This window comes from Saccopteryx bilineata, chromosome 12 (genome assembly GCF_036850765.1).
Source record: "Saccopteryx bilineata isolate mSacBil1 chromosome 12, mSacBil1_pri_phased_curated, whole genome shotgun sequence".
NCBI lineage: Eukaryota > Metazoa > Chordata > Mammalia > Chiroptera > Emballonuridae > Saccopteryx > Saccopteryx bilineata.
The window spans coordinates 32,151,069-32,175,932 of NC_089501.1; the positions used below are offsets into that span (position 1 = coordinate 32,151,069).

The 24,864-nt window shown below is 43.5% G+C and overlaps 1 protein-coding gene across 2 annotated transcripts in view; it reads right to left on the reverse strand.

The window, feature by feature from the left end:
* The window catches only part of MAP3K5 (mitogen-activated protein kinase kinase kinase 5), a 194,020-nt gene that overhangs the window by 102,293 nt on the left and 66,863 nt on the right, over positions 1-24,864 (reverse strand). For both annotated transcript variants that reach the window (XM_066248130.1, XM_066248129.1), the window contains exons 3-7: positions 17,834-17,857; positions 9,312-9,505; positions 7,321-7,489; positions 4,734-4,840; positions 1,573-1,743 (exon numbers count right to left, since the gene is read on the reverse strand). In XM_066248130.1, coding sequence (XP_066104227.1) covers positions 1,573-1,743; positions 4,734-4,840; positions 7,321-7,489; positions 9,312-9,505; positions 17,834-17,857 — 665 coding nt within the window. The remainder of the gene's footprint in view (positions 1-1,572; positions 1,744-4,733; positions 4,841-7,320; positions 7,490-9,311; positions 9,506-17,833; positions 17,858-24,864) is intronic.

Below are 24,864 nucleotides of genomic sequence, written 5' to 3' on the forward strand. Positions count from 1 at the left end.
TAATACAGGGCAGGAACACTGAACGGTGGGAAGGTGTTAGAAAGGGGAACTGCCAGAGGAGTTCTATGAGCCACTGTGATCACATTGCTTGGGACTGTTTTTCTACTGCATTGAAGATCTTATCCTCAAACTTTCTGTGGTCAGTAGATCACTGTCCAAACCAACAGAAAAGGATTCGGGCCATGAAAGTGTCACTGGACAGGAGCCCATGGAACTATCTATCTGTCACGACATCTCACTCCTTATCTCAGCACTCGTGCTTGATAAGTGAAAACTCAAGAGGCTCAAAAAAGGTCGGTTGAAACATCCCTTTGGGAACCATGACTCAGGCAATGTGGAATCCAGGCTAAGTCTGGCAGGACGTCTAACAACCTCAGTGATAACCGTTGTGTCAGCACCTTGACAAGGTGCTTTTATTTCTCAGCTCTAACAGGAGGTTAGGGACAATGCCAACACACCAGTGAGTGGGTCTGTAGTGCTGCAGGGTTGGGTCAAAACAGTAAGAAATGCCAAAGGAGCTTTACAGTGTGAGGGTGTGGGGAAAAAAACAATGTTAAAGTGGGGAAACCTCCTCAGCACCTGTTAGGGCAAATGGATATAATGACAATAATAGCAGGTCATGGATAAGTAATCTACAGTAAGAGAGATTCTTCTATTACCAGCTAAATTAGTGACACACACAAGATCAACTCCTAAGGACCCTCCCATTAAAAGGCTTTGAGCTTTTTAGAATCAATTTGTCCAATTACAAAACAAGTCCTGCTGAGGATACTTTACATCTTTAAAATATCAAGTCTCCTCATCCACAAACTTGGTACATTTTCTCACTCATTCAGGTCTTCTTGCATGTGTTTACACAAACGTCTATAAGTTCTCCACAAAATCGTATTTCTGTCATTGTACCGTACTATAGAGTATCTTTTAAAAATTACATATATTTTACATGTAATTAAGTATTAAGTCAATGAAAACACACTAAAATAAACACTATTCTGCAGCTTGCCTTCAGTTAAAAGGGGTTTCAGAGATCCGTATCAATATGCATATACATTTTTTACCACTGCAGATTGCATGGAGATATACCATGACTTATTTAACCTGCCTCTATTGATAACTATTTAGTATCTTTCCAATTTTTCACTATTAAAAACAATTTTGTGGCGAGTATCCTTGTACACAAAGCATTCTGCAATAGTTTGACCAACTATTACTTTAAGATACATTCTTAAAGTACAATTGCTGGTTAATGGTTTTGTGCTTTTGTATTTTTTAAATTTTATTTAAAAAATTAAATTTAATGGGGTGACATTGATCAATAAGAGTACAAAGGTTTCAGGTAAACATTTCTATAGCATAAAAATTATATTTTAAAAAATTACATATTTATCTAATTTATCTTAATTTACTGTGGCATAGTAAATGAATCTCATCAAAATTGCTTACTAAAGCTATAAATTCTAAGATTTACTGAATCATGCATAATCTAAATGATAGTAACAATAATTTAACACTTCAATCTGCAAACCATTTTTATGTCATAGGTTTATCAAGCATCTTATCCTACATACTCACCAAAAAGCTCCATTGTCTCTACTCTCAGTGTCCATGAAATAAGAGTCCAAAAACATGTCTTTGTAGATTCGACCAACTAGGCAATACATATCTGAAGCTACTTGCCCTTCATTCTGCACCAGGGGAATCATAATATCAAGAGCTTTTGCTCTATCTCCGGGGAGATTTCTCCTAAGGCAGGGGAAGAAAACATCCTTGTTTCAATATAGATTACCGAAGCAACATAGGTCAACTGTGTTTTAAAAATCCTAATATACTGATTCACATTAGTAAAGTACGGCAGGATTAAAAACAACAGTTAGATTTTGACAGTCCTCTGTAACCCTCTGCCCTAAGCCTTTTTCTCTTCTTTATCCTACTGTATGTCTCCTGGGTCTAACAAGGATTGCTTTTTAAATAATGGTAACAGATTTGTTCTTATCCACCCACAGTCCTTCCCATTTCCCTGCAGTCTACACGCAGGTACAAGTTGGTGAAGTGAGATTAGAAGTACAGTCTGTGGCTATGAATGGGGCAGAGTCAGCTCATCCAAACAGGGACAAAACCCTGACTTTAGGTTTTAATGGCTTTTGCCAACAACCAACTTTAAGCCAAGCGTTGTCTAATTTATACACGTAACCAATTAATTACCTAAGGAAGTTGTTTTATGTAGCTCACTTTAAAATAGCAAGCATGTAGGGACCATTCTTAAAATAAGATAAAAATCATCTTGTTATTTCTAGGACCTTGAAAACATGCTAAGTGAAAGAAGCTAGTCACCGAAGACAACATATTATACGATTCTGTTCACATGAAACCATAGAGACCAACAGTAGATTAGTAGTTGCCCAGCTAGGGCTGGGGGAGTTAAGGGGGAAAGGGAGGGGACGGCTGATGGGTAGGGGTTTCTTTCTGGGATGATAAACATGTTCTAAAATCTATTATGTTGAGGGTCACACAACTGTTAATATATTAAAACGCACTGAATCCTACATCTTATATGGGTGAACTGATTGGTATATGAATTCTATTTCAATTAAGCTGTTATTTTAAAGAGTTATTTCTACTCTCAGCTACTACTTTAAATCTTTCTGTCTATAAAATTTCTTTATTCTGTCCTAAAATACCTTGAGTTTAGAATAATGCTTCATACAAATATGCTTATCGTTTATTATATTTTATTTGTATTTATTTCTTTATTTGATATCTGCAGTTTTTTTCTTTTTCTTTGCATTATATTCTATTTTAGAGATTTTTTTTTTTTTGTATTTCTCGGAAGCTGGAAACGGGGAGAGACAGCCAGACAGACTCTCGCATGCGCCCGACCGGGATCCACCCGGCACGCCCACCAGGGGCGACGCTCTGCCCACCAGGGGGCGATGCTCTGCCCCTCCGGGGCGTCGCTCTGCCGCGACCAGAGCCACTCCAGCACCTGGGGCAGAGGCCAAGGAGCCATCCCCAGTGCCCGGGCCATCCCTGCTCCAATGGAGCCTTGGCTGCGGGAGGGGAAGAGAGAGACAGAGAGGAAGGAGGGGGTGGGGGTGGAGAAGCAAATGGGCGCTTCCCCTATGTGCCCTGGCCGGGAATCGAACCCGGGTCCCCCGCACGCCAGGCCGACGCTCTACCGCTGAGCCAACCAGCCAGGGCCTATATTCTATTTTAGAGAAAGGAAAGAAAACATAAAGAAAAATAACAGCGGTTATTATGGAATTTTTCATTTCACAATAGAATCTATTCCATCCCATCTTTCAGAGAGGAGTGGCAAACCTGGGCCTTGGGGATGCAGCAGAATTAGAGCAATTTTAGTTTCGTGAAGAGGGTTCAGGGATCTTCCCAACTCCCAGAGAATTCAGTGGCTATGAAACCTCTGAGAATTTCAACAAAATTTCCTGGAATGAACCTAAGAGTTAAGATTTAAGTTCTACAGATTTTTACCCCTGTGGGTTGAAAGCCTAATCATATAAAACAAAAGCATGGGTTTTTTCCCCTTATGTCCTAGGGATTTTGAGACTTTGACAAAATACTGATGTTTTTACAATTTGTATACCTCCATTTGGTTCTGATATTTAGAAGAAAGTATAAAATCTCACTGTGGAAAAAAAAAATTCCCCCTTAAAAAATTAAACAACCCTAAACACAAAACAGGGACTTATTTGGAAACCAGTTGGAGCAGTTAATCTCTGGAGGTCTCATCTCCCTGTGCCAAATCTAAAGAAATGTTTAATAAATGGGGGTATAAAACATACTTTGTAGCAAGTTCTACAGTTTGGGTGGATAAGAGAGGAAAGAAACAATCTCTGGCTGAACAGCATGCTGACTTCTTCTTTGAAGACAGAGGCAGGAGATCCTAATGAAGAAAAACACAGACATCCAGGCAGATCTGGGTTTGAGGCTCAGCTTCCTGACTTGTCAACTGTGAGCCTTGAAGAAATGTTACTCAACCTTTCCAGGCTTCAATCCCCTCACCTAGAAAATAATCAAGCCTTAAGTGACCCATGGCAAGTGCTCAACAGATGGGATGCCCCCTCTGTTTTCCTTTTATCATCCTCTTTAGTTGTGGTAATGACATATATAGTCAACCCCCCAGCGTGGAAGAGAAAGCACAGCGAAGTTTCGGGCAGCTCAGTGCCTCAAGCCTCGCCGTGGTCAGAGCAGGGATGGCCCTCCGTGGTGACTCGGGGTAGAAAGTGAGTGGCACTGAGGTGTGAGCGCCATGATGTGGGCAGAGGGACAGACGCAGGACAAGAAGCAGCAGCGTCAGTTCTGGACCTAGAGGATGCGTGGACATGTGACCTACAATGTGGCCAACAGAGTGCGGATTATGATTAGGTTGAGAGCAGTCCCGGTGAGAATACTCTCTGGTTCAGAAGATGTTCGCCCAGGTATAACTGCCCTTACCTTACTTTAAGCCAATTTTTGCATGAATAACCATTTGGTGTTCAGTGTACTTGTTTAAAGATAACATCGTTTGCATGCCATTTTAAAAACTTCTAAAACCATATAAATAGCAGATACATACTTTGACATAAAAGAAAGGGAATTGAAAGGATTTTAACATAAAAACAGTGAGAACCTGTTATACGGAGCGGTTGCAGGCTACAGGAAAAACATACCCTAGAAAGAATACGCAGGTTAACAAATAATATGCTACAACATTGCGAACAGCAGCTTTTTCTTCTTACCTGTTCAGAGCAAACGCATAATGGAACTTCACATGATGATGGGAGGCCAGGTCAAAGGTCGGCAGCTTCTCTAAAGTCTCTACCAGCTTCACAATAGCGTCATATTCCTTTTAAACAAGAGAGAACAGCACAGAATCAAACCGTCAGGAGCAAGTTCTGACAAGAAGATGCTTTTTGACAAACAGAGACCTGAATCGGAGCAGGCTGTTAAAAAAAGAACTAGAATCCAAGGAATATTTTTTTTTCTTTTTTTTTTTTTTCTTTTTTCTGAAGCTGGAAACAGGGAGAGACAGTCAGACAGACTCCCGCATGCGCCCGACCGGGATCCACCCGGCACGCCCACCAGGGGCGACGCTCTGCCCACCAGGGGGCGATGCTCTGCCCATCCTGGGCGTCGCCATGTTGCGACTAGAGCCACTCTAGCGCCTGGGGCAGAGGCCACAGAGCCATCCCCAGCGCCCGGGCCATCTTTGCTCCAATGGAGCCTTGGCTGCGGGAGGGGAAGAGAGAGACAGAGAGGGAAAGCGCGGCGGAGGGGTGGAGAAGCAAATGGGCGCTTCTCCTGTGTGCCCTGGCCGGGAATCGAACCCGGGTCCTCCGCACGCTAGGCCGACGCTCTACCGCTGAGCCAACCGGCCAGGGCTCAAGGAATATTTTTAAAAAACTAAAACCAAGAAGGAGCCTGTTTTTAAAAAAAATAAGGGGGAGGGGCACAAAGAAAACTATCAATAGATAGAAGGTGACGGAGGACAATCTGACTTTGGGTGATGGGTATGCAACAGAATTGAACGACAAGATAACCTGGACATGTTTTCTTTGAATATATGTACCCTGATTTATTGATGTCACATTAAAAATAAGGGATTTTTTACGATATACCATATTTTTCGCTCCATAAGACACCCCCCACCCAAAATAAAGTGGAGGGCAAAATGCCCGTGCATCTTATGGAGTGAAAAATATGGTATTTTATTAAATATTTTAACACACCATTTGGCTTAGAATATTTTTTTCTTATTTTCCTCCTTAAAACTGTAGGTGTGTCTTATGGTCAGGTGGGTCTTATGGAGGGAAAAATACCATAGATAAAAACATGAGAGCCCTGGCTGGTTGGCTCAGCGGTAGAGCGTCGGCCTACTTGCGGAGGACCCGGGTTTGATTCCCGGCCAGGGCACACAGGAGAAGCGCCCATTTGCTTCTCCACCCCTCTGCGGCGCTTTCCCTCTCTGTCTCTCTCTTCCCCTCCCGCAGCCAAGGCTCCATTGGAGCAAAGATGGCCCGGGCGCTGGGGATGGCTCTGTGGCCTCTGCCTCAGGCGCTAGAGTGGCTCTGGTCGCAAAATGGCGATGCCCAGGATGGGCAGAGCATCGCCCCCTGGTGGGCAGAGCGTCGCCCCTGGTGGGTGTGCCGGGTGGATCCCGGTCGGGCGCATGCGGGAGTCTGTCTGACTGTCTCTCCCCGTTTCCAGCTTCAGAAAAATGGGAAAAAAAACAAAACAAAACAAAACAAAAACATGAGAAATATAGTTACCGCATCTAACCAGAAAAACAATGAGCCATCTAGCATGATAATGCTACACTGTCTAAATAAGGGAGCTGCACTTCTCCATGGGGCCGGGCTCCTGGGATACAGCGTCTTATCAATTACTTTCAGGGAAGTAATTTCCAAACTATCAAGAATATGGAGCAATTGATTGAACTTCGGCGATAAGCAATAAAACAACTTCATGTTAACATGAACGAGCTACTCCAGTCAGCAGACCCTGAGTGCCACACTTCTCCAGGGGTGTGAATCCCTGTCGTTCATGGGAAGCTTTATTCAGGCCTGAAAGTCTGGGAATAAGACACCCAGAAGTCACTTAAATTTTACTGTAAAAACTGAATAGCAAATTCCCTACTTTGAGAAGATTCCGTTCTACTTTACATATTTTCACAATTTTAAGATATGTCAATAAAAATTATATGACATGCGTATACAGGGGTGTAAACAACAACATGGGGACCATAGTGAACAACATTGTAGTAACTATGTGAGGTGATCACTTCATAAGTTATATAAATGTCCGATTATTATGTTGCACAGCTGAAACTAATATTGTATGTCAACTGTAACTGAAAACTTAAAAAGATTTTTAAGTTTGCTTTTTTAAAAAAATAATTAATTCCATATTTCTTACTTCTGGCTAGTTAGATCTTGCACTATCAATTTTAAGCAACACAACCTCAATGGATATATGTCCACAGGCTCTACGAATTTTGGCTGTTTGCCAAAACAAAGCTTTTCCTTATTGACTGACAGGCGTACCTGAGGCTAATAGAATGGAACAGACCTGAGTTAGCTATGCTTGCAGATTTTTCTCTTTGTTCTTGTGGAGGAAAAAGGCCTTTACCATACAAGTCTTTCACAATCACTGACTGTTACTCATGAGTCTGTTTCATACATCATAAAATCTTGGGAAAGAAAGCATACGAGTCAATAAAAAAATAAGATATACTAACCTGAATGACTCGTTAGCTAAAAATTCGATGTCAACACTCCCACATACCTCCCATATCCAGTATGAAAAAGATTTTAAGCATTTTCTCACCTGGATATCTCTGTAGGAAAGTATCAGATTTATGACAATATCTGCTGTCAAGACTTCAATATTATCTACTCGCTGCCGAATTCTCTCCAATTCAGCAGCCAGTTCTTTACCAGTGTGTAAATTACGAGCTTTCCTGATATCATTGAGTATAGATTCCCGGAAATACTGGCTGGTGGGAAAACACATTCCAAAGAGTTAATACTAGAAAGAACATCAATGAAAAGTAATAATTTTATAAGGAAAAGAATGACCTTTGCGGCATTAGTAGCTTTCAATTCATTAAGATACATAAAATGAACACCGCATACTGCTAGCATTATTAAGAAATTTGAAAGTCCTATATTTCAATTAATACTCTGCCTTACTTCAGGAAGACTTAAAGGTAGAAATTCTAAATAAATTAGCTGTACTTATGATTTGAACATAATATAACCTTTACTTTCTGACTCAGCCTCAGTATTTAGTAACATGAATGATAACTCTTAAATATAATAAAATTAAATTAAAAACATATAATATTTATACATTTAAGTAAAATATAACAATGCTCTCAACAATTTTTGCACAGTTCTTACTCTTACACTAAACCAGTGGTCCCCAACCTTTTTTGGGACACGGACCAGTTTAATGTCAGAAAATATTTTCACGGACCGGCCTTTAGGGTGGGATGGATAAATGTATCACGTGACCGAGACAAGTGTCAAGAGTGAGTCTTAGATAGATGTAACAGAGGGAATCTGGTCATTTTTTTTTTTTTTTTTTTTTTTTCTTTTCATTTTTCTGAAGCTGGAAATAGGGAGAGACAGTCAGACAGACTCCCGCATGCGCCCGACCGGGATCCACCCGGCACGCCCACCAGGGGCGAAGCTCTGCCCATCAGGGGGCGATGCTCTGCCCATCCTGGGCGTCGCCATGTTGCGACCAGAGCCACTCTAGCGCCTGGGGCAGAGGCCACAGAGCCATCCCCAGCGCCCGGGCCATCTTTGCTCCTATGGAGCCTTGGCTGCGGGAGGGGATGAGAGAGACAGAGAGGAAAGCGCGGCGGAGGGGTGGAGAAGCAAATGGGCGCTTCTCCTGTGTGCCCTGGCCGGGAATCGAACCCGGGTCCTCCGCACGCTAGGCCGACGCTCTACCGCTGAGCCAACCGGCCAGGGCCGAATCTGGTCATTTTTAAAAAATAAAACTTCAAGCCCTGGCCGGTTTGCTCAGTGGTAGAGCATCGGCCTGGCATGCAGGAGTCCCGGGTTCGATTCCCGGCCAGGGCACACAGGAGAAGCGCCCATCTGCTTCTCCACTCCTCCCCCTCTCCCTCCTCTCTGTCTCTCTCTTCCCCTCCCGCAGCCAAGGCTCCATTGGAGCAAAGATGCCCGGGTGCTGGGGATGGCTCTGTGGCCTCTGCCTCAGGCGCTAGAGTGACTCTGGATGCAACAGTGACGCCCCAGAGGGGCAGAGCATCGCCCCCTGGTGGGCATGCCGGGTGGATCCCGGTCGGGCGCATGTGGGAGTCTGTCTGACTGCCTCCCCGTTTCCAGCTTCGGAAAAATGAAAATAAATAAATAAATAAATAAAACTTCGTTTAGACTTAAATATAAATAAAATGGAAATAATGTAAGTTATTTATTCTTTCTCTGCAGACCGGTACCAAATGGCCCACAGACTGGTACCAGTCTGTGGCCCAGGGGTTGAGGACCACTGCACTAAAGGTCTTTGGACATTCATCTGGATATGTTTCTGTACTCTGAATTTATTTTTAGCTCTACCATCACTATAACACAGTAAGTGGTCTCTTTTATTCTCGTTTTAAGTTAGTCTGTGAGTAAGTGAATAAAATGCAACATGTAAACTATAGGGCATCTATTTTATCTACTTAGAGGATATTATACATTTTTTCCTGGTTCTTGGCTGCCGTGTACTATAGCTAAGAAACATCCGATTAGATGCACAAATGAAGAAAGTAGAATAACACTTAACACTTTATTCATTAAACTGACCCGGAACTTGCTTGTGCCACTTTCAGAAGTTGAATGAAACGATCCACAAGAGGTAAGCAGATGGGTCCAAGAAGCAGCTCGAAGTTCGAATGCATGAGTTCTGTCAAGCCCTTCATGAAGCTGCAGTCACAGCAGTAGACCTTGTTATGTGGAGTTATCATGTACGGGACAAACGTGTAGTTCCCAGTACACATCTGTGGACAGAGGCACCAGGAGGTGGTGAGCTAGCCTGTAGACTCCACACTAACATAATCCCAAATTTTACTTAAGAGAGCATTTTAACTAATAATCCTGAATAAGAAATAATCCTGAATGAAGGAAATAGAAAAACCTCATTTCTTATTTATGACCTATAAAAATGGAGATTTTCTCCAACTTTTTTAATTGTTTACTTCAAATAATTAGGACTTACAGATGATACATAAAACAGTATGACACAGTTCCTATCAGCCAATTTAAGTATTTATTCACCATCTCTCATGGCTAAGGCATATAATATACGTTGTAGGAAAAACAGAATACTTACTCTTTGAGTAGTGAGTTTTTTGTTAACCCTTTGAGTGAGGACATACATGAACGTTTGTATTACTCAAAGGGTTAAAACATGGTCTTCAGCCGTGGCTGGTTGGCTCTGTGGTAGAGTGTTGGCCCAGTGTGTGGATGTCCCAGGTTAGATTGCCAGTCAGGGCACATAGGAGAAGCAACCATCTGCTTCTCTACTCCTCCCCCTCTTTCCCCTCCCCTCTTTCCCCTCCCCTCCCCTCCCCTCCCCTACCTTTCCTTCCACCCCTCTCTTCCCCTCCCATAGCCATGGCTTGATTGGTTCGAGTGCATTGACCCTAGGTGCTGAGGATGGCTCATGGAGCCTCCACCTCAAGCACTAAAAATAGCTCGGTTGCAAGAATGGCAGAGCATTGGCTCCAGGGTGCCGGGTGGATCCCTGTCGAGACACATGCAGGAGTCTATCTCTCTGTCTCCCCTCCTCTCACTTGGAAAATAAAGAAAAAATAAAACATGGTCTTCACCTTCAGGGAACTTAAAATTTAGTCAGACACACAGTGTAAACGTATGAAAGTAACAAGAGCTAACATTTAAGGGCTGCTCACATGACAGGCCACGCTGTGACTGATGCCACAATGAAGCTGCTCCCTCCAGGTCACTCTAGCTCAGCCATGGCTCCATTAGTCTCCCAGTTACTCAGACTAGAGACCCAGAAGTTATCCTTGATGCTATCACTTCCTTTACCTCCCTTATCCTGTCTACCTTTCCTCCAAAATATATCTCCTATTTCTCTATTTCCCTCATCTTCTCACCAGCACTACAGACTCTGCACCGACGTACCCGGCCTGAAGCACTGTGACTGGCATTTAGCTGGTCTCCCTGCTTCCACTCCTGCCCTTCAGTCTATTCTTTGCCCAGGCAGCAGTGATCTTTAGCAACCCATGAAGATCACTTCCCTCAGCTGCTTAAAGCCCGCTCTCTTGCTCCTGAGATGAAAACATACCAGTGTACTATAAGGACTGACTATCCAACCTCTCCTTCTCGCTGACCCTAGCCCACGCTGCTCTCTGTTCACTCATCACGACACCTGTCAGTTCCTAACGACGCCGAGTGAGGCTACACTAGTGCAAACCAACATGGGGCTGGGAAGAAGAAAGGCGAAACCTCAGTGGACACACTGGGGTAATAAGTCTGACCAGTGCTTAGGGCTCAGGGAGGGGACGTACATGCAAAGTTACGGATTTCACACTACACATGCTGGGCAGTGGGAATCATGGAAGAAGTCAGACCAGGAAAGAAAACAATCAAAGCTGTGTATTCGGACAGTCAGGGCAGAAAACGGAATAGACTGAAAGAGAGAGAAACACAGTTTGAAGAAATCAGGAAGTTATGAAGCATGACCGGACAGGCAGCAGTAGCAATGGACACATGTACTTGATGTCAGAAAGAATGATCTAGACCTGCCACCTGGTTACACATATTGAGGAAGAGGAGGAAGGAGGCAAAGACGACCCCACCGTCTTAAATGTGGCTACCTAAAAGAGTGGTACTGTTAACAAAAAGCAGGGGTTCAGAAAGCGGAAGCAGACTGAATCACTTGTGAACATACTGCACTCTGGGACAGCTGTTACACATCAGGTTATTAATCAAACAGAATCTGATTTCCAGTTCGTAGCTGAGAAGAACATCAAAAAGCGGAGGTTTGACTTGGGGTGGCAGGATAAATTGTTCACGTTTCGAGTGGTCAGGATTTCAGGGGAGCAGGGTCCCCAAAGTGTAAATATCCAAAAGGGAGTTAGAAATACGTGATTGGCACATAAAATAGTTACAAGCCAAAATACAGAACTGGGAGTTACTTGATATGGTTGAAATAAATATAAGGAAATGAGGAAGGCCTCTAAGAGAAAAACCATAGAGAAAGGAAAGAGCCAAGGACTGAAATTAGAATGAGGTATGCGGGAGACTCTATTTGGCACTGTTGCAGGGAGCACGGGCGGCGCAGATTATAGGTTCCCGGTAGTTTCGGCATTGTGGAGAACACCACCTCACTTCCCTGAGCCTTAGGAATAAATGAATGAGAACAGACATTTATTTACCACTCGCATGTGCCAGGGAACAGATGGTCATAGTTCACAACAACCCACTGAAGAAGTTGCTATTCACCCTACTTTATAGGTAAGGACACAGGTAAGGCTTTGAGAGGTCACAGCGGGTCTGCGCTGTTTGGGACTCCAGCCCACAGGGTCTCTCTCTCTCTCTCTCTCTCTCTCTCTGGTATGCCATTATCGCTAGGGGGTTGGGCGCCCTCCCCAGTGGCCTTTACATGCTGGCACGCCAACCCTTGGCCTCAGGTCACCTTCCATGAACCCTGAATAAGCCAAGTTACTGTCACATACCAAACAGACAAGAAGTGCCAAGGGCCCTTGAGGCCTGACTTAATTATCTATGAACATTTTATTCTTTGAGGCACCGCTGGCATGTCAGGTAATGAAGCAGAAATGGGACCTGGCTTCTGTTTAAAGTATGAGAAGAACCGCCAGGGGTTGAAGTTTAATTCTTTTTTTTTTTTTTTTTTTTTTTTTGGTATTTTTCTGAAGCTGGAAACGGGGAGAGACAGTCAGACAGACTCCCGCATGTACCGGACCGGGATCCACCCAGCACGCCCACCAGGGGCAACGCTCTGCCCACCAGGGGGCGATGCTCTGCCCCTCTGGGGCGTTGCTCTGCCCCTCTGGGGCGATGCTCTGCCCCTCTGGGGCGTTGCTCTGCTGCGACCAGAGCCACTCCAGCGCCTGGGGCAGAGGCCAAGGAGCCATCCCCAGCGCCCGGGCCATCTTTGCTCCAATGGAGCCCTGGCTGCGGGAGGGGAAGAGAGAGACAGAGAGGAAGGAGGGGGGGGTGGAGAAGCAAATGGGCGCTTCTCCTATGTACCCTGGCCGGGAATCGAACCCGGGTCCCCCGCACGCCAGACCGACGCTCTACCGCTGAGCCAACCGGCCAGGGCCTGAAGTTTAATTCTTAAATCAAGAGCATGGAAGCGGTCCCTTTCTCAAGTTCTCCTGCACACAACAACTGGAGAACTAGTCAGAAAGAGGGAAAAGAAACATATCCTGCTTCTCACATGTTGCCGAGATCCCACAGCATGCCCACCAATTTGATCCTTTCACTCAAGCTACCAACTAAGCAGAAAAGACAGGCACGCACAGCAAGGGGCTGCTCTCCAAAGCTTCCAGGGCTTAAATGACAGAATGGGACATAAAAGGGCCACAGAAGCAAATCCTCGTTTCAGACAAGCATTATAACCAAACTGCAAAAGAAAGTGCTCTGAATCTTCTTAGTCACAAATTAAAGAGATGAAAAGCCAGTGCACTAGAAAAGTGATATTAAGAGTTTCAGAATATTATTCCTCTGCTGATGGATGAAGTTCTGTATCCGCTGACACTTAAATGCCACTTGCATCTGTGTATAAGACACGAAATATAATACCTTGTTGTTGCAATGCTAGGCATCGGGGACTAACGCATCTGTGCAAAGCAGATTCTAGGACAGAATGATTATCAGATGTCTGCCTGTGCACTGAGCAGTGTAGGGGCAAAGAGGGACAAGTGAGAGTCATGCACACAGCAGAGAAAAACAGATTCCTGAAATGGTCTTCTTCAAACCCCAAGAAATAAGGCTTCAGGAACCTTGTTGAAAATAACATGCGTGCTAAGGTTTTCCTAAGTTTCTGGCCTCGCTGTACCTTTTTTTTTTTTTTTTTTTTTGCATTTTTCCTTAGCTGGAAACAAGGAGGCAGTCAGACAGACTCCTGAAAGCGCCCAACAGGGATCCACCCGGCATGCCCACTAGGGGGCGATGCTCTGACCATCTGGGGCATTGTTCTGTTGCATCCAGAGCCATCCTAGCTCCTGAGGCAGAGGCCACAGAGCCATCCTCAGCTCCCGGGCCAACTTTGCTCCAATGGAGCATTGGCTGCGGGAGGGGGAGAGAGAGACAGAGAGGAAGGAGAGGGGGAGGGGTGGAGAAGCAGATGGGCGCTTCTCCTGTGTGTCCTGGCCGGGAATCAAACCCAGGACTCCTGCACGCCAGGCCAACACTCTAACACTGAGCCAACCGGCCAGGGCCTCACTGCACCTTTGGGAGTCTCTTGCTTGTGATTCTAAGGCAATTAAGGGTCTAGTTTTTCAATTTCCCATCATGGATGTTCAAAAACAGGGGAAGCTGAGGAACTGTGGAGGCACATGGATATTACTAGGCCTGAGCTAAGAGACAGATCAGCAGTCGTGCAATGGGGGAAAAGGGTGAGGGTTGGTTGTGGAATGTTGTGGTTTTTTTTAAAAAGATACACATTGCTGAGAAAAGTACTTTTTCAAAATGATGAAGACTAATAAATAATATGAGAACATTTATTTCCCAAGTGGGCTCACATATAACTTAGAAATATTATTACTGCAATTTCTTTTAGCAGATTGCTACCAAACCCAGAACTTGAAATCACTAATAATCCAAAGCAAAATAAAAACAACCACTGTGTGATCAAACAGACATCTCAGGGCCCTGGCCAGGTTGCTCAGTGGCAGAGCACTGGCCCGGCATGTGGACGTCCTGGATTCTATTCCCGGCCAGGGCACACAGGAGAAGTGCCCATGGGCTTCTCCACCCCTCCCCCTCTGGCTCTTCCCATACTGCAGCCGTGGCTTAATTGGAGAGAGTTGGCCCCAGGCACTGAGGATGGCTCCATGGCCTCCTCCTCAGGCACTAAGAGCTTGGTTGCTGAGCAACAGAGCAATGACCCAGATGGGCATAGCACTGGCCCCCAGTGAGCTTGCCAGGTGGGTCCTGGTTGGGGTGCCCGGGGGCGTCTGTTTCTGCCTCCCCGCTTCTCATTGAATATAAAAAAAAGAAAGAACAGGCATCTCAGGTGCAACATATCCCTTTTATTAATAAGATACTAATCCTAAAATATTTAAACCTGCTTTGTTGAAGGAGAAAGACCACATTTCCTTAAATTTCAAAACACTAATGTTGATCCTGGGGCCCATGCTTGTTTCCATGGCTATAAAGACCCACAGCTCAAAATCTAGTCTTAGTCTATCTAATTATCCTCCGTGTTTTTATTAAAATAATGCCAATTCTTCCATTTCTAAAAAGAGAAAAATGAACATAAGTATGTGCAGAAAATGACTTAAGCTTCTGGGAAGAAATGCTTTCAGCATTCAAATATACTGAAATATATGCTCAGAATACTCAACTTCTGATAAGGACACCCAGCACCTGGAACAGCGGCTCACTCAAGTCAATGGCAACTTGATCATAATGTCAGTGTCTGGTCATCTTATAATCCTGCTTCTCCACATCCAAACCACCATGGGCATGGTCAGCTCTTCTCCCCCACCTAGGTCTCAGGGAGCATCTACTACCTCCTCTGAAAGACCTTCCATGACCACCTGATGTAATGATCGTCCACTGGTTACAAGGGTGCCTTATGTGAATCTTCTAATTGGTTTGTGTGCTTCCTTGTTTCCTGGCCTTCCTCCCCTCCCCACCTAGGCTCTGGCGCTTCTCATTTGTTGTCTCAAGGAACAGTTATGAAATGTGGTGGTTGTCACTTCCAACCTCCTTGGTGAATCCCTGTGGCACCAGTTCAAAGCTTGGCACATGGCACATGTTCCATCAGTATTTACCGAAACCTCTTGCACTGAATTGATGCAGGAAGCAACAATGGCTTATTTCCTGTTGAGAGGTAAAGGGTAAGTTTAAAATGGCAACATGATTTATGCTGAGGTGACTCTCTGACCTGGTGAAAGTTTAACTATAAGTTTTTAAATTTCTTTCCTTTTTTTTCTTCTTCTTTTCCAAGGAAGAGGAGGGGCTATAGAGTGACAAACGCCCACATATGCTCTGACTAGGATCCACCCAGTGACCCCAGTCTGGGGCCGATGCTCTGCCCATCTGGGGCCATGTTTGTAACTGAGATATTTTTAGCACTTGAGGTAGAGGTTCCAGAGTCAAAGAAAGGCTATCAATTGTACTTTTAATGTTATTGTCTTAAACTGAATCATGCGGATCTTTTTTTTTTTTTTTACTTGTTCATTTTAGAGAGGAGAGGGAGAGACAGAGAGAGACAGAGAGAGACAGAGAGAGAGAGAGAAGGGGGGAGGAGCTGGAAGCATCAACTCCCATATGTGCCTTGACCAGGCAAGCCCAGGGTTTCGAACTGGCAACCTCAGCATTTCCAGGTCGACGCTTTATCCACTACGCCACCACAGGTCAGGCGAATCATGCAGATCTTTATAGTACATTATTTCCACTCTACGTTGCAGACTACCTTTTTTGTGTGTGACAGAGACAGAAAGAGAGGAAGAGGGAGAGATAGGGATAGGCAGACAGGAAGGGAGAGAGATGAGAAGCATCAATTCTTCATTGCAGCTCCTTTGTCTTCTTAATTGTTCATTGATTACTTTCTCATATGTGCCTTGACCAGGGGACTACTGCAGAGCGAATGACCACTTGCTCAAGCCAATGACCTTGGGCCCAAGCCAGCGACCTTTGGGCTCAAACCAGAAACCATGGAGTCATGTCTATGATCCATGCTCAAGCCAGTGACCCACTACTCTAGCTGGCAAGCCTGCATTCAAGCTGGATGAGCCAGGCACTAAAACTGGCGACCCTGGGACTTTGAACCTGGATTCTCTGCTCTATCCACTGTACCACTGCCTGGTCAGGTGCAGGCTACATTCTTTTATTTTTTTTTAATGGTTTTTAAAAAAATTTTATTTATGATTTTAATTTGTGTTTACATAGATTCAAGTGTCCCATTTGAATATATCTATCTCCCCCCACCCCCTTATTCCCCTTGGTCCCCTCACGCCCCCTCCTCCCAGCGCCTACCCCCTTCCCTCCAGGATTTGCTGTCCTGTCCTCTGCAATGCTATGTTATGTATATATAATTTCATTAATCTCTTTCCCTTCTCTGATCCCATCTTCTCTTCTACTTTCCCTCTGACCGCTTTCCTTCTGGTCCCTTTGATCCCGCCTCTGCCTCTGTTCCATTGCTCAGTTCACACTGTTCATTGCATTCCTCAAATGAGTGAGGTCATATGGTATTTTCCTTTCTCTGCCTGGCTTATTTCACTAGCACGATAGTTTCCAGGTCCATCCATGTTGTTGTGAAAGGTAAGATTTCCTTCTTCCTCATAGCCTTGTAGTATTCCATAGTGTATATGTACTACAGCTTTTTAATCTACTCGTCCACTGACGGACCCTTGGGCTGTTTCCAGATCTTGGCTACTGTAAACAATGCAGGCTACATTCTTAAAAGTTTTCAAATACTGGCTTACTTTCCAAAATGAAAACTACAACCAGTGGCACAGCAAGGCCGATTTACCTGTATATAATTTTTCTTCATGAATTAAAAAAATTTTTAAATTTATTTCTATCACTTTTTATCTTTTATTTAATTGTTTTGGAGGGCAGGAATTTTGTAGTGTGGTCTCAAAAACAGTTACAAGATTTAGGAACTTGAAGCAATCTCTATAGATAGTTGTTGGATAGATAGATTAGATAGAAATATGCATATACAGATATAGCCATATGTGTATATGTATATATGTGTATGTATATCTATAACTGGTATATACAGTATACACATATATATATGTAGATAGCTATTTATGGGTAGATATAGCTACACGCATACACATGTGTATCTGTATGTTTGCAATATGCTGCTTTAGTGTCATTCATAATTACACAAAGATGAATATACTTTGCACATTTTTTCAAAACGTAATTATGTATTTTTAAAATACAGGTATCAATGTCATCTCCCATTATTATAAATAAAATTTCACTATAAAGGAATATTTAGATAAAATAACCATATTTATATGTCAGAAACTCTAAAGAAGAAAAACAGAGACAGAAATTAAAATTTTGTGGAGATGAAAAAAATACCAGAGATTCGTTGACGGAAAAGAAAAGATAAAAAAGTTTCTGGAAGGGTTACGTAAAATACTCACAGTATTCTTCTGGCAAATGATTTCCTAAAAAAAAAAAAAAAGAGAAAAGTAAAGCGGAAGTCAATACCAAAGTAATTAATTCAATTAACTAACTGAACTATCTTTGTGGGCAGATTTGTGTTAACACTTTTACTAGCAATTAGAAATTTCAGGGCATGTAGAATAAACTTCTGCATCTGAGAAGTTTACAATCTGACAAGAAGAGTCAGAAAAACACACACACACAGAAAATAGCACACATAAGTAAAATCCAAACCCTGGATAATCTGAAAATCATTTCATCAGAATACGTTTACACAGAATTACCAACCACAGCCTTTTAGGAAAATGTTGAAATGAGTTTGTTGTCCCTACGTCAACCTCACTCCTGCCCTGGGAGGGGACCGAGCCGCCGGCTGCCTCCTGGGCGGCTGCAGCCAAGGGGACCGGCCACTTCTCAGAATAGGCAAATCCACACATAGGAAATGAGGCCACCTGTCAATAAGTAGTCATAAATACAAGTCAGGTATTATTCAGTAAGAAGTAGAATGTGATAAATACACTGCCAGCAGTAGCCCTATCTTCTAGGCTGTGAGAAGTGAGACAAGATCATGCAAATAACGTGTCTGGTGCACAGAAAGCGCCTGATAAAGCCAGCTTTCATCATGATTACTCCTCGACAAAGCGACTAGAAACACGAGGCAGAATCTGGAAAAGCCTACGGCATAAAGGCTTCACTGAGGCTGGGGAATCATGATTTAGAAAGAAGAAAAAGAACAGTCTATTAGAAGAGATGGTATGTATGTTGTCATGGAAACAGGAAATGTAAGGCATCTGTGGAGCCTCCAGGGTGGGTCCATCTGGCTAAGAAGAGCAGCCAGCTCCGGCAGGTGAGAGGAGAAAGATGCAAAACCCAGCAGACTGGCCATCGTTTTCCATCTGAGGATCAACGTGAGGCAACGGTGAACCACTGAGGGCTCTGGTTTAGAGCAGTATGCATTTGAATGTCTAAGGACAACAGATCAGTAAACAAAAACCTATACAGAAAGGAACTGTGCTGGGTAATTCTGAGAGCCATGAAGATATATGTGTGTAAAATACTAAAATATCTTCAACACCTCAGAATCTTGGTGATAAAGAAAGGACACATACACATTTAGAGAGAGATTATTGGCCTGGACACAAGCATGTGCGCACGCACATGCCAAGTCTCGCACAGACCTCTATGACATCACTGCATGTACGAACTGCACATGTTTTTCATATGATTCTCCCATCCTATAGCATGAGCCACCTTGGATGCCAGCGCCATGTCTCGTTCATATCTGTACCCACTAATGCCCAGGAGATTGAATGGCGCAGAGTGGGTACTCAATAAAAGCATGAATAAATAAGTTAACGAATGCACGAGACTGACAGCTTATAACTATGATTTGGGTAGATATGTGTAAGGAGGGTCTGGCTCTGCTCCCGACTAGCCAGGTGTCCTTTAACCTCTCTGTAATGTAACACACTAAGAGTTGGAGTGAGTGATCGCTGGTCTCTCCCAACTCTGTGTTCTCTCATTTGCTTTTGGCAAAAGGCCCATCACAGTCAGCACTGTCCTTGTGCCACTGGAAGGAGAGAGGCCCCCAGGCCCCGCACAGGAGCACGGGAATGGCAGCGGTAGCCCCGGGAGCTCTGGCGAGACCTGGGAGAACCGAAGGCCAGCATTACAAAGAGAACCACAGCTGCCCTTGGCTTAGAGCCCACATGGCACATCTTCCTGAAGAACCGCTCCCTGGAGGAACAATTCTCTTCCACGACTTCTTTGCCTTCACTTTGGGTAATGCCTGAATGATAACAGCTACTAAACTGTACTAAAACCACCCCTAACCGAATCTACTCAGTTCTCATTAACCACGGCTTATGTTCTGTAGAAGCTAATTAGATACAAATTGTTCTCTTGAAGGAGACAGTTTACTCAGTTCATGATATAACCTCCAATAAGGCATAAACAACTCACATGAAAACAAGGGCACTATTTGTGCATTTTAACTCAGTACAAACTAAGAGCAAACAAGACCTCAAAAGATAATCTACCTACTGAGACTGAAGAGTGAATGTTTAATTTGTCCTAAAACCCATTAAAGGAATAAAAGGAGAGGAGGGGAATGAATTTAAGACACAACTGCTCTGTTTCACATCACTTCATGGAAGCACCTCGTCTAGGTGCCCAGAAACATGAAGAAAGATAAAATAAACAGAAACGTCAGTTTCTTATCAGTGGATATTTCTGGAGTTGCACTAGCTCACTACTTCATAACTGTCTGAATCTTTAGGGGGCTTCTGGTCGGTGCACCCCTCGGCTGTACCAAAAATAACCAAAAACTGTCTTTTGAATTTTTCCAGTCCCCTATGATGACCAAATAGGGAAGCAAGACAAAGCAAAAATCAAGCCTAGGTCTCATTCCAAGGGAAGACAAAGACAACTTTTGATAGCTATTTGGGACAATATAACTTTGAAGAGGTCATTTTAAGGAAAAATAAATGGAGTATCTCCAAAATTGGAAAGTTTTTGTGCTTAAAACTTGGGCAATTCCAGCCAAGGGAAGGAAGTGGGAACAGCTGGAGAGGGGCTGCAAAGTCAACTCCACTCAGGGCGGGGGAGCAGAACACGCAACCCGGATCTCAATCCCCGGAAGGGAAGCGAAGGAGCAGGGAGTTCTCGTTCTCGGCAGGGAAAGAACAAAGCCCCCAGCTGGCGACCTTCCGGGTCTTCCCTCCTGACCCCTCTTGCCGTCCCAGTGGAGCTTGCAAGTTTTCCACTCAAGCTGGAAAAAAGAGAGAGATTTCTTGTACTCTCCAGCTCCATCCTCTTAGCTAATATCAATGCTTCAAAAGCTAGATAAGAAACGTACACGCTGGCTGCTGGGAACACCCTTGGCCTCACCAAGAAGGTGGGACTCAGCCCAGCATTCCCCATTCTGCTAAAATAAAGCTGAGCAGGCTTAGGAAGCAGGTGTCCACAGAACTGGCCCATCCTTTACATTCGGAAACTAATGACGAGTGTGCTTAGATATTATGCTTATTTAAAGCTCTAGGTTAAAAACACAACTCTATAATCTAACAAAAACCTATAAAATCATAATTATACAGTAAATAGAAAATTTATGGGCAGACTTAGATGGAAATGTACCTGATGACAAATCCAAGAATATGAGACTTGCCCTGCTCTGACAGTTATTAGCTGAGTGTGCCCCTAAATCATCCCATCTCTCTGGGTTTCTGTATAAACGTAAAGAAAATATCTTCTATCTGTCTGGTCTATATAATAAGTATTTAACGTCTATCTCGTTCGGTTGTTTTTAAAGACCAAATGAAGTAAGTTTATGGAAGTACTTCAAGCATTTTAAAGCCATATCCAGTATGAGTATTAATATTATCAAAGCAAACAGCCACAACTCAATCCCTGTACTTCCAGATCTAGGGACACTGTGTACCTGTTGTTTTGTGATCAGGGGTCAGAACACATCCTTCTCTTGATATGATATGAGAAACTTTCAATTAAAACAACCTGAACAAAAGTCAGGTTAAGTTACACCAAAACTGGAAAGTAAACCTGAAAGAAATTCTAGACTGACTAGTTTCTTCTTCTGTCTTAGTTTTGTTTCATGTTTAAATAAATGTTATCTTGGTGGGAAAACTCTAAGTAGACACAGATCTTTAAATGGGGCTAGGATGCTGATGAGTGATATTCTATACACACAGCATTTGAAATAGCTCCTTCACATGAACTTCTCCTTAAAATGTGTTGCTGCAATTTTAAGTAACATCCTCTTCTTGGACACGAGTTGTTTCTTTCAGCAACACCTAATTGGACCATATTATTCAAGTGCAGGTATTTCTTTAAAGAAAAAAAACTATCATTGGAAAGTTATAGATATAATGAATTTCTGTACAGTGAATTTTGCACATAAATTTCGGTAACAGTTTCAAGGCTGCATTCTATAAGACCCAAACAGGATGATGGACTGGAGTGCCACAGAGATCAGCTTCCACAGAGAGAATCATTGATTTACAGAGAACGAAAGGGGGAACAGAATTTAGCAAGTCTTGCCACATTTCTGACTCCTTTTCTGTGCACAGAGGTATTCCTTGCTCTTTAAGGTATTTTCAAACTCATGGGCCTGTGATGAAAGCCTCTCCACAGGAAACACCTATCTGGTGCTGACCCAGGGATATGACGACACCTTCCATGTACAGTGTAGCACAGAGCTCCCTCTCCCTAACTACAAATAGTAGTAAGATGCTACAAACAGTGAGCCGGGGGGGGGGGGGGGTAAAAGAGGAATTAGGAAAACAAGGGCATATCATCTCCTAGAAGATGTAGTATTGTTTTGTTTTTAGTGAGAGAGAGGGAGAAAGAGAGGGCCAGACAGGAACAGACAGAAAGGGAGAGAGATAAAAAGCATCAGTTCTTTGTTGCAGCTCCTTAGTTGCTCATTAATTGCTTTCTCATATGTGCCTTGACCAGGGGGCTCCAGCCAAGCCAGTGACCCCTTGCTCAAGCCAGCGACCTTGGGCTCATATGATCCCACGCTCAAGCCAGCGACCCTGTGCTCAAGCTGGTGAGCCTGCGCTCAAGCAGATGAGCCTGTGCTCAAGCCGGCGACCTCAAGATTTCAAACCTGGGTCCTCTGCGTCCTAGGCCAACTTGATCCATTATACCACTGCCAGGTCAGGTGAAGATGTAGTATTGTTATAATTGATATGAAAGAAAACTGGATTCTCCGGTCTCAAGCCCTTCCCAAAACCTCAGGGATGGATTCTACAACTGGGAAATCAACTCCTCTAAATAAATCATCTAGTCTGTCAACTCAAGATGGTCAGAGGAAATCTTGATCCAGCAGTGCTCACATGTATGACTCAGCTCCTCCCTAAACTACCTCCTTTCCCAATCTGACATGGTGTGTCACAAATTGGGCCATTTCTGAAATAAGTAAAATAAAAAGAACAAGGCTGTTCCTTCTCTCAACAGAAAGAAAAACCTTCCCATGAAATAACAAGAGGAAGGTATTTGATGGCTACGCTGAACAGGCTTGAGAAAGCACACTGGCATGGTTTACAAGTCAATGGTGGGCTATGAGTGAGCAAGATACACGCAGAACTGTCCCGAGGCAGCGCTGTGCACAGGACAGGGCCAACGGTCCTGCTTCAGGACCAGCCAGACTACTTGAACAGGATCACACTTTCAGATTACTTTCTTCCCTAACATCTACCGCATACTTTGTACCACCAACCAAGTTAGGGTTATTGTCAAGGGCTGGGAAGAACGCAGTAAAAATTAATTGTTAAACTGAAAAGAATCAAAGACCTTTGAAAAGTATGGATTTTAATTTCATGTACAATTCAATGTAAAACTAAATTCATCTTCATTACTTATCTTGGAGAGGGAGGTAAAACTTTAAGAAAAAGAAGTAGTGGTGTAAGAGCAAAAAATAAAGTTTTTATGGGTTTAAGAACACTCTGGAATCTGAGCAGATTCACCAAACACAGGTAATGAGTCCCTTAAGTTCAAGGTATTAATTACAAAAACTACCCCGATCTCCTCACCAGTTTACTGAGCAGGATCACAGAGCCGAACAAGAGGTGAGAGAGAGGGAAACTGCAGAAGCAATCCCAGGAAAATGCAGTGAAGGGTTTAGCAACAGCTTATGCAGACCTCAACGGGCTTTTAAAAGTTTGAAAACATGAAAGGTTTTCATTAACAGGGAGAAATGTTAAGGGTGCATGATCTGCGTACAGGGAAATGAGATGCACCCTCCCGAGGAGAGCCTGGGGCGGGCCCTTCAGAGGTGTTCCAGGAGGAGGCCCTGTCGTCAGAGGGGATGACCGCCCCACGCCTGTCACTACGCCTGCGCACCATCCACTGGGACAAGGCGTGGACGTGGAAGACAGTGAGACTGACGGTCCTGACTCTGTGCCGGGCGAGGCTAACGTGTGTGCCAATCTCTTCGTTTTTTAACAAAAATGTTTAACAAGTTTGAAAAATGTAAATAAGGAAAAAGCTTATAAAAAAAGAATATAAAGAAAATACTTCTATACAGTTGTACAATGTGCATGTTAAGCTCGGTGTTATTTCAAGAGCTGGAAAGAGAATCAGAGTTTATGTTTACAGTAATCTAAGATTAATTTATTGAGTAAAGAATTTTTAAATAAATGCAGTGTAGCCTCAGTGTGCAGTGTACACGCAGCCTACAGTGGTGACAGTAATGTCCCAGGCCTGCGGTCACTCGCTCCTCGCTCACCGACTCACCTAGAGCAACTCCCAGTCCCGCAAGCTCTGTCCACGATAACCGCCCTATGTAAGTACGGCATTTTTTTTACCTTTTATACCACGTCTTTAACATGTCTTTTGTGTTTAGATGTTTAGATACACAAATGCTGCCTAGAGTATTCAGTACAGTGATGTGCTGCACGCTAGGTGTGTGGTGAGTCGCACCATGCAGGCTTGTGTAAGTGCACTCTCTACGTTCACACAACAATGAAATCGCCTGACAACACCTTTCTCCGAACATTTCCTGTCGGTAAGTGACGCATGATGGCACTCCACATTATCCTTTCACGTAAACTCAGACACAGATTTCAAATACTTTATGGTTCCCATCAATTACTTTTTCAGGAGCTTAAACTTAAGAGAAAAAAACTTTTCCCCCTAAGATTTCTTCCTGAGAATTTCCTGCCAAAGAGGAACTGTTCTCTTCAACAAAGAGCATTAGATGAAAAAAAAAAATTGGTGCAGCTGTACTTTCTAAATGTTCAAAGAATAAAGCCATGGGAAGCTAGGTATATGGCAAGAAGAGCATCTCATTCTCTCTTTGCCCTGGGAAAACAGGGAGATGCTTCCTTTTACTTTATTTGGTGAATCCATACCTATTATATTACGTATAAATATCTCTTGTTCTGCCTTATTTCACAGCAGCTTACCTTTTCATTGGTAGATGGCAGGGCTAACAGTTACACCTCTAACTAACTGCAACAGAAATCAATGAAATTAATCACACAGATGC